This window comes from Thunnus maccoyii, chromosome 17 (genome assembly GCF_910596095.1).
Source record: "Thunnus maccoyii chromosome 17, fThuMac1.1, whole genome shotgun sequence".
Taxonomy (NCBI): domain Eukaryota; kingdom Metazoa; phylum Chordata; class Actinopteri; order Scombriformes; family Scombridae; genus Thunnus; species Thunnus maccoyii.
Window position 1 is genome coordinate 18,768,071 of NC_056549.1, and position 10,597 is coordinate 18,778,667.

The window sequence follows — 10,597 nt, forward strand, 5'->3', positions numbered from 1 at the left end:
AAAAATATCCATCTTACAGTTAAAATGTAAAAAATGAAGTAAAAATGAAAACTCTGAGCTAGGGGGATTTACAGTTCATACAGAGATTTTAAACAGAAAACAGGCATTCATGGTTTTTACAGCCTTTGGATTAGAAGAAAATCGGTTTGAATCAGTGTTCTGTTTGACCTCCTTTGTGAAAACCAAGAAGTTAGGCTTTTTACCTGTAAATTTGCCTTTATGAATATGAAATTTAGCCAATAAAATAAAAATATTTGTAATATATAACTGGTTATTCAATCTAGAGGTATCTACAGATACTACTACACATCTCTTTATATAGGCTAGTCAATGATACACATGTATGTAACCAGTAGTTATCGCGAGATTCCAAGTTGTCACATGATCACGCTGTGCCAAAAACAGGAAATCATGGTTTGTTTGGAGTGAGAGACAGAAAGAAGAGGAGCAGACGACTGCATCTCCCTTCTTCAAGCATGTCTCTTTACAAAAACAGCGCGTTTTTTGTTTTGTCACTCATCTATATTTACGCTCTTGTGTCTAGCGATGGAGCTAACGTCACTATTTCATACGCAGCAGACAAATTGAAAGTGATCCCGACGCTGAGCCCTGCTGTTGTGGTCCCCTCGCCTGTATTTAATCCTACTGTGTTGGACTCTTTCGTCTCTCTCAACCTGCTGTCTACTTTCCCAGAGGACCAGGAGATCAGCGAGTACTGCAGCGAGCTGCTTCACATATTCGGCCAGCGGTATGTCGCCTATGTGAACTGCTTGGTGCCCGCTGCCCGACCTGTCAAAGTGTGTCTCAACTGCTTCTCCACCTATGACAGCCTGATTGTCACATACAACAACATCTCTTCGGACAAGGTGCGGCCCGAATACAAAGCTCTTTCTGTGTTTTAGCTGGCAGTAGACCGTCTCAAGGCCTTGTTTGTGCGCAGTCACGAGTCACGAGTCTTGTGATGTGACTTAATGGTGGTGACGAATTTGAGGAAACAAGACTTTTATCTGCTTAAAATAGCAGCAAGCTGAGCAAAACTGTTGTTTGAGCTTATCTGTTAACCAAGAGGGCCTAGAAACTATTTGAGTGCATGTTAAAGGACGGGTTCACATTTCCAAGTCCGTGTAAAGCAATAATAAATATGTGTTCTGAGTTTGTCACACAATGAATGATTAAAAAAGTCAAGTCATTGAATAAGGTTTCAAATCGTGTAAAAATAAATAGTATTCTCTGCTCTGAAACGCTGGGGGCGTGTCCGCTGAGGGCTCTGAACCCAACTGAACAGCAGGAGTTAACAACGCTCATATCAAACTTGCGTATAAAAATACACTATTTAAAATAGGCCTTGTTTGTAGGTGTAAGGCAAGCAAGATGTGTGATATTTGATAATAAAGTAATGTTAGGAGCCACTGTTTGATTCGGCACATATTTTGTAGATAAATGTGGACTTTTTGCAGTAAAAATGTAATTTAAACCTGCAGTGCGGAACTTTTACATATAAATGAATGTCTTACATTCCCTTGCAATACAAGCCCTTGCATACGAGTTCACACAATACTGATCAAGCCTATCACGGCCAGATTAATCTCTCTGTATTTCACAGTATATAGGATTTTAAATCTCATGTCGGGAGGGACAGTCCCGCGCTGGCTGTTTGAATGCGCACCCAGAGACTTCCGCCGGCTGAGCCGGCTAACTTCCGGTTAGCCCTCTGCTAATTTGAATGGGGATAAAATAATTGAATTGTTTCGCTATTCTAGACTTTCCAAATGTTATCGGACTAAATCGATCAAATTGTAAAACTAGACATTTCACAGGGGTTGTGTGACGCTTGCAGCAATTTGATTCACAAACAAAACTCAACTCAGTTACTATTGTATATATTCCATGACTGAAAAGGAGCAGGGATAAGGAAATCTTATTTGCCTGCCCCTAAGTCAAAACATAAATAAACAATAGAAATAGATGGTCTGTCAGTTACAGTTACTTAACAATCACTGCTTACAGTAACATGAGAAAAAAAATCAAAAGTCATACTTAATAATTCACCATCAACTAAGGAAGGTCATCACCTGTCAACTGCATACAGTCTAATTATTCTTTCTTTATGCATTTGCTAACTGAAAAATATTTGTACAACCCTTTAAATCATTCTGTAGAGAACTCCACAGTTTGATGCCACATACTGAAATACACATCTGCTTTAAAGTAGTCCATGCATACTGATGCTTAAAGTCCTCTGAACTAAAAGTAAACAACTTCTGTAAATTTTCTGGCAATACCGTACATAACTATTAACTACATGTCTGTAACTCAACCAATTCTTTAAGTTGAATTAGTCCTGACTTAATAAACAGTCTTACCAATCTAACTGCTCTTTTCTGTAATATAAACAATGGCTTTATGTTGCTCATGTATGTGTTACCCCACACTTCCACGCTGTAAGTAAAATATGGCAAAAGAAGTGAACAGTAGAGAATTTGCCTTGCCTTATAATCTAGCACATACTCTGCTTTGTTCAAAACAGAAATATTCTTTGACTTTTTTTTCTTTTTTACATGTGCTATATGCGATTTCCATGTCAGTTTGTCATCCATTATTACACCCAAAAATCATAATTCAAATACTCTTTCAATATCAACTCCATCTATAGACAATGAATCTTTTTCATCCTTTTTTCATTAGCAGAAACCATCAACTTAGTTTTGTTCAAAATTACGGATAACTTATTTTAATGAAACCATTGTTTAAGTTTGACCATTTAAAAGTTTATCTGAAGCTAATATGAAGCTTCAATCCAGTCGATCTCTTTCAACTTTACAGTCTGTTTAGAACCAAAGTCCCTCTTTTTGTTCCTATACTTTCACCACAGCTCAACAGGGAAACAATGTAGAGGAAACACAAAGCCTGACGCCTCATATAAGCGTCAGATAAGCTTTTAAATGCATTTTTGCACAAAATGACTGTATGGACACACTGTGGATTTTGGCCCCCATCACTTACACTGAAAGCACATTTGAAAGGGATCTTTTAATAGTCAGTATGAACAGGAGGAATGATTACAGCGAGGAAAACCTCTTTCAGCGTTCATATGGGCACCTGACTGCTGTTTTCAGACAAACTTGAAAAACTGTGAACCTATCCTTTAAACTGTGCCTGTGTATCCTCAGATGGGTCCTGGTAATGTGAGCTGCAGGGACAGTCTTCTGCGCAGTGATCGGCTGATGCTGGTGTATCTGCTGTACAGCAACGTGGACAGTCTGTGGACCAAATCAAACTGTGACCGTAAGTCTTCAGCAGGAATTTGATTCTCCCACTAGTTATTAGGAGATTGACATACAGTATCTGCATTATTGGGATTTTATCTGTTATTAGGAATACATGTCTTTGTGTTTTCTTGATGCACACACACATTGGTATGCATGTGACCACAGAGGTCAGAGTGGAGGGTCAAGTAAAGGCAGTAAGATTCAGTGTTCTGCTTTAGGGTGATTTAATTAAAGTGGAAAGATAATGTTGCAGAGATCAAACATGTGACTTTCATTTTATCTGATCAACTCTCCAGCCATCAGGATGCCCAATATGATCCACAGCAGCCCTTGACTTTATGAGATAAATACATCAGAATTGTTAGATCTCCACACTGTTTTCTGCCAGTAGGATGATGTGAGATCATGATTTTCTCATGAAGCTGTATTTGTTTTTTTTGAAGGGCTAATGATTAGTTTCATTTTCAATTAGTCTTTGGATTTCCTTGATTAATAGGTTGTTTGATTGATAACATTTCAGATATCAAAAAGCTAGTTCCTCTAACCAACACTCCACACGTCAAATCAGGGTATCTGCAGGTCTTGAAAAGTCTTGAAAATAATTGAATTCAGTTTCCTCAACAAAAGGCTCCCTTTCACCTACCGTAGACAGTAACTTTTTTTGTATGTGGTTGTTGGCTATTAGGAGACGTTCTACATATCTCTAAACTACAAGTGAGACTGGTGCGACAGGGTTTCAGTCAGCACCATCAGACCTGTAGCAAACACTGTCACTACTGCCAGCTACAGTAGCTAGGACGCTCATCCACTCATAATGGACAAGACAATATTATAATTATTTTGTAACTGGTTCATCCATCCATCCATCCATCCATCCATCCATCCATCCATCCATCCATCCATCCATCAATTTTCTGCCACACATCTGGATCCAGGTCATGTTAATTTATTAAATGTATTATTAGGAATTTTCATATACAGCTTGAAAGTACTGAAACGATATGATATAAATGTCAATAAAGTCATGTACTTAATTATTAAAAAAATGTTAGTGTCCTGTTCTGGCATTCTAAAAATGTATTAAAAAGTATTTTAATTTAATTTGGTGAATACTGCAGAAACCCAGGAAAATATATTCAGTTTACTATCACATAAGACAAAGAAAAGCAGAAAATCCACATAATTGAGAATCTGGTCTTCACAAAATGCCATCATGCATCTGATTTTATTTGTCAACATTTATTAAATAAATAGACCTAACTGGTGATCATTTTTACTTCCTGTTATGCAGACTGTATCAATAAAGATCCCCCGAGCCTGACCAACGACACCGTCTACTTCATGTCTACTCTCAACCAAACTCTCACCTGCTTTGAGAAGCATCAACAGGTATACATGTGGTCATACAGGTCATACATTGGTTGATGATGATGTCTGTCTGTCAAGTCAAGATTTTAGTACTGTTAACTATGTTGTCCTTTTCTCCATTTGTCTTGTACAGGGCAACCAGACAGAGCTATGCAAAAGCTGTAAGACCATATACAGAAGCGTGAATGAGCTGTACGGCCGCATGGAGAAGAATCAGACGATGTGTATTGACATAGAGGATGCGGTATGTATGTCAGGAGCAGAGATTTAGAGAACAGTTGTTTAAGATGGGAAGACAGAAAGCTGCACCCCCTAGAGTAATCTGTGGACACTTGAGGAAATTTACCCAGAAGGGTCTTTTACCAGGTGACAAGATACATCATGCAGCTCTTGTTGGCCAGTCAGTGGAATTTGTGTGGATGACTGAGTAGTTTTTTTTGATGCATTTTTGCTGTCAAAAGTCTGTCATTGTGAAAATTAGATGCTCTTTTTCATGTTTTGGTCAAGTCAAATCAGTTTTATTTGTATATACCAATATCACAAATCACAAATTTGCCTCAGGGGGCTTTACAGTCTGTACATCAATATAACATCCTTTGTCCTTAGACCCTCGATTCAAATAAGGAAAAACTCCCTAAAAAACACTTTTAACAGGGAAAAAAAATGGAAGAAAAATCAGACCAAACCTCAGACCTCTCCCAGACTTGCAACAGATGTTATGTTTATAGAATAGAACACAAAATACAGAATACAGCATTGAACAGGACAACAAATTATAATAGATTTATAATATATATGAAGAATGTGATGAAGAGGATGCCAAGCAGCTTTAAGTTGCCACCAGAACAGAATATGACCCGAGCCACGCGACCTCCATCAACATGGAGACCTGGCAAGAGGACAGACTACACATGCACACAGGGGAGACTCACATCACACCATTCACATACACAGGAGAAGAGACAAGAAAAGACATTATTCAAACAGGAGAGAGAGAAGGATAAAGACATCATTCAGAGAGAGAGACATGAGGTGAGGCTGAACTCCTGCAGGATGGGGAACCAGATCCAAAAAACCCCAGGAAATGGCTCCGACAGCCAGGGAAGCAGAGCGGTTCCAGGATGGTGCTGGTCCAGCAAGAGATGACAGAGACAAGAGAGGACAGGAGGAGAAAATAGGGAGAGAGAGAGAGAGAAAAGAGAGGGTCACACAGCTCGGACGCTCATGTGCTTGTGGAACAAACAAACAGAAAGTTAGAGAGATGCAATGGTTATCAGAACAGTTGCAATAATTGATTATCTTATCGGCAGGACAACGCTTAGTGAATTCATTGAGACAGAAACCGACCTGCTGCGCAGTACAAGGTCATGAAGTATTCAATTAAAGGCAACTAATTGTAGTTTGAGGCAAAAAGATGAGTTTTAAGTTTAGATGTAAAGGACTCATCAGACTCGGATTGTAAAAACTGGACTGGAAAAGGCCCTGCCAACTTCTTTTTGACTTTGGGACCACACAGGAGCCCTGCATTCTGAGAGTAGAGAGCTCAAGATGGAATATTAGGTTTAGGAGATCAGGCAGGTATGATGGGGCCCATTTAGGATTTTATAAGTCAGCAGAAGCACCTTAAAGACTGATCTAACGTGGATAGGAAGCCAATGAATGAAGGCTAGAATTGGTGTAATATGGTCAAATTTTCTTGTTTTAATTAAGATTCTAGCTGCAGCACTTTGAACCATCTGAAGACTTTAAGTACTAACACGTGGCAGACCTGAAAACAGAACAGTAATAAAGTCTGGTTGAAGCAAACGCGTGTATTAGAGTCTCTGCGTCAGCCATGGACCGGGAAGACTGAATTTTAACTATATTATGAAAGTGGAAAAAGGCAGTCTTGGTGTTTTCTTTACTGTGCTTATCAAAAGAGAGGCTGGGATCAAACATAACACCAAGATTCTTGGCTGCCACACTTTGTGAAATCACACAGTTGTTGAGCGTTACTGTTACTTCATCAAACTGGTGTCTTTGGTCTTTGCTAACTGGTGTTTGCAGGGCTAACAACCAGCATCTCAGTTTTATCCAAATTTAGAAGCAGGAAATTTAGTGACATCCAATTTTTCACAGCAGCCAAGCAGGCCTCTAATTTAGTAATTTGAGTATGATCATCAACCTTTATAGGCACATACAGCTGAGTATCATTCACGAGAGAAAAGCAGAGGGCCAAGAACCTAGCCCTGAGGTACTCCATATTTAACATCAGAGAAATTAGATGGAGTATTATTATAGCAGACACACTTTGTTCTTTCAGATAAGTAGGACTTAAGACAAGAGAGGGCTAAGCCAGAGACACCAAAATTACAATTTAGTCTGCTGTCTAGTAGTATACAGTGATCAATGGTGTCAAAGGCTGCACTGGGATCCAGTAATTTAGGCACAGAGGTGGAATCTGAATCCATAGCAAGTAGAAGATCATTTACCACTCTGGTTAGAGCAGGTTCAGTGGAATGACAGGCCCGATTGAAAAGGTTCATATTGATCATTTTCTTTTATATGAGTCAAAAGTTGTTGAGACACAATTCTCTCTAGTACTTTAGAAAAGAATGGAAGATTAGAGACTTATAGATAGTTATTAAGAGATCCTGGATCGAGGTGTGATTTCTTAGGTAAAGGGTTTAACCACAGCCATCTTAAAACTTCTGGGTACAATGCCAGTAGTAAGTGATAAATTAACAATATCTAGCATTGTAGGTCCCAGAAAAGGCCAGAGGTCTTTAAAAAGTTTTGCTGGTAAAGGGTCAAGTAGGCAAGTAGTCGGTTTAGAAGCTGACATGAGCTTAGTAAAAGTTTCAAGACCGATAGTCTCAAAAACTGTAATAACAGGGACTATCTGTGACTCTTTGTATAAATATGAATTTGGTAAGACAGGGTCTGCATGAGTAGCTGGAGTTAAAGAACTAATTTTTGTCTCTAATCTCATCAACCTTATTGCAGAAAAAGTGTAGAAACCCATGAGCCATGATAGATGAGCAGCTAATAGTAGTATTAATAGTTTGTTCAAAGTCTGGAGGTTGCTGTTTTTCTAGAAGGCTTTTAGCTTGCTTCTGTGGTCCAGGATTGTGATCAGAATACAAGAAACCTGAAAAAACAGGAAAATTTATATGGTAATTGTTGTGGTTGGGTATTACGCTCCTGGATCCTCTCCTAGCCTGGTCAGTAAGACGATAACTATGAATACAATTAATATCTGAGAACAGAAACCTAAGAAGGTCGACTTAATAGTAATATTGTGCTGTAATTTTTGTCATCTGAGCCTGAAGTTTTTGTTGCGTTTGGCACTTTGTCTCGTTTCAGATGAATATAACCCGCAAACTGTGGAGTAAGACTTACAATTGTTCCTTCCCCCGTGAGGAGACGGTGCCTGTCATCGCTGTGTCCAGCTTCATGCTTTTTCTGCCCATCATCTTCTACTTGAGCAGCTTCCTTCACTCGGAACAAAAGAAACGCAAGCTCATACACCGTGAGTAACCAGCTTAATTCGCCCATTGTCACACACAGAGATTTTTTGACAGGGTTTTGAGGGGTTTGGGGGTTTTTGTGGAGGGAGGGTTGACTGACTGTGATATTGGGGTATTGCTGGTGATGGGAGGAAAAGGGGGGGATTCTAGGTTGTTCTAAAGCATAGTGGGGATGCCTCCTGCAAACCTCTGGATCATAGACAAGGTGATGGTTGTCTTGAAGGATCAGAGGGCCTTTCAAAACACTTTTTTTAGGCATTGGGTGGAGGAGGGTGCACAAAACAAAGCTTGTAATTGTCAAGGACAAATCGATTTGGCTTCAGTCCTTCAGTGATCATATCAGCTTCATTATTTCTCTTAAGAGTTGACATTCATCATGAGCATCTGGACTCCCTCTGACTCAAAATGATGAATTTATATAGGAAAAAAAACAGCTTTTTAAAACCAACTTTTTGAACACATTAATTACTAGATTAGCCTGAAGTAACAGTCACTGAACTCCTCAAATATTGCTTTTGAGAAATGCAAATTCTCTCTTTACAGCCAAGCGAGCAAAGTCATACGCCAGTCTGATGAACATTCAGGACAAGATGAGCTGAGTTCAGCTGAGCGGAGACGGGTGATGACTGATGTGAAGAAGGACCGTGTTCTCAATACATTTGCTTTCTTTTATTAAAAGTCACTACCCAGGAGAAGATTTGTCTTCTCACCTACTTGTGCCTGAGCTTTGACTGACCTCGATGAACTGGACTCAACGGCAGCGTTCCCTGTTGTTTACAGGAGGCTGTGATACCAATCAGTATTCAGAGGACTTCAAGGACCTAAATAAATGAAACTGAAAGTGACATGCACTGGAATTTGTAACACAGAAAACGGAATTTGCTTTCATATCTTCAAAACCATCTTCTCAACTTCAGTAAAGGGTGCATGCAGAATTCAATTTTTCTTAGATTTTGAGCAAAACATGATAGAAAAATATAAAGATGCACACACTGTGTTTGAGTCGGTCCGTAACTGCCGCAATTTATTATTGAATTTGTTTTGCTCAACATGGCAAATTTTAAAGTCACATTTAAAGATTTCTATGAGGCTGACCTGTGATTGATTCAAAGTATAACTAACTTTACTAATCAGATAGTTGTTCATGTTGCTGTGTGACACAGGCGTAGTCCTCAGACAGATCCTGGATCTCCTTCCTTACAACTCGTTAACAATCTTCTGGTTGTTCAGCACATCCTGCAGTCGGAGACACACAGCTGTCACTAGAAAGAGTGAGTGGCTTGAATGCAGTGTGTGTGTGTGAGTGTTTTTGTGTGTGTGTGTGCATGCGTGTGTGTGTGTGTGCAAATGAGCTAATGTGTGTATGTGCTCTATTTATGGGTTGAGAAATGGGTTTTCTGTCTCTAATGTATGTCCAGAAGAGAGCTGCAAAAAGGAAGCACTTGATGTCCATTAGTGGTGACATGTATCTGCTGTAAGAAGGGGGGGTGCACATCAGTAAGGTGGGGTTGGGCAGGGGGGAGTGTAATAAAGACATAACACACATAACATAAGAGCACTCCAAAGTACCACACTGAGATGTTAGCTGTTTTCCAGTCAGTGTTTTTTGTGGTTGCATAAAGCTTTTAATGTGCTTTGTTGTCGTTTTCCACTGATGTTCAACTTAATTTGTTAAGGGTTTCTGACTGCTCATGATAGTGAAGTCTCTTTTATGAGGTATGAGTGCTGAATTGATGAGTTTGCCTATTAGAAATGCATTTAAACACGATGTGAAGTAATGTAAATCTTAATTTTGAATGCATAAGCCCAAATAAATATATTTTCATGTCAGAAACAACCTGCAGATGTGTTTGGTGAAATTTAATCACAGTTAAAGCAACAGTTTTTGTGCTGATGATGATTTTGTTCAAATCTGAGAGGAACAAACAGTGGTAAAGAGTAAATAAGTATTTGCTCAAGACCTGCACTTAAGAATAATTTTCATATTTACCTGAGTATGCCCATTTTACATTACATTTCAGATGCAAACTTTTTACTACATTTTCTTGACTTTCTACTTATAACATTTTCACCCAAAACCTGTGATGATCGTAGAAAATATGATGCAATTTCATCGATTAAACTATGTAACAATATATGAACTAGTTGAAGAGCTGCAACTTTACAATGCTGCTTACATGTTAATGTATTTTTAATCACAATGTAATACTATGTATAATAGTGCAACAGTCTGTATAATGAGTAGAATACTTTTACTTTTAGGCACATTTACTTCTGCAATTTTACTTGAGTAAGATTTTGAGTGCACATTTGCTTGTATTGTTGTATTGATGCTTTTACTTGAGCAAAGGATCTAAATAGCTACTTCTGTCCTCTCCAAAACCAAGAGCAGCCAGCAGCACCAGCACAGTGACTGCAGCACATTCAGATTCAGACTAATGAGCCCATGTT

General features: G+C 38.9%; 1 protein-coding gene across 1 annotated transcript; it reads left to right on the forward strand.

Moving 5' to 3' along the window:
- The first annotated feature begins 379 nt into the window (after nt 1-379).
- Nucleotides 380-9,983, forward strand: ostm1 (osteoclastogenesis associated transmembrane protein 1). Its single transcript, XM_042391456.1, has 6 exons — nt 380-866; nt 3,171-3,285; nt 4,561-4,658; nt 4,771-4,881; nt 7,983-8,148; nt 8,690-9,983. The coding sequence occupies exons 1-6, from the start codon at nt 477-479 to the stop codon at nt 8,743-8,745; spliced, it is 936 nt and encodes a 311-aa protein (XP_042247390.1). The 5' UTR covers nt 380-476; the 3' UTR covers nt 8,746-9,983.
- Nucleotides 9,984-10,597: the final 614 nt, after the last annotated feature.

Bases quoted from the DNA above. Each gene is read 5' to 3' on its own strand.
- ostm1 (XM_042391456.1), top strand. From the start codon at position 477: ATGTCTCTTTACAAAAACAGCGCGTTTTTTGTTTTGTCACTCATCTAT. The intron at 867-3,170 runs GTGCGGCCCGAA...GTGTATCCTCAG, and splicing joins ACAACATCTCTTCGGACAAG to ATGGGTCCTGGTAATGTGAG. The intron at 4,659-4,770 runs GTATACATGTGG...TGTCTTGTACAG, and splicing joins GCTTTGAGAAGCATCAACAG to GGCAACCAGACAGAGCTATG.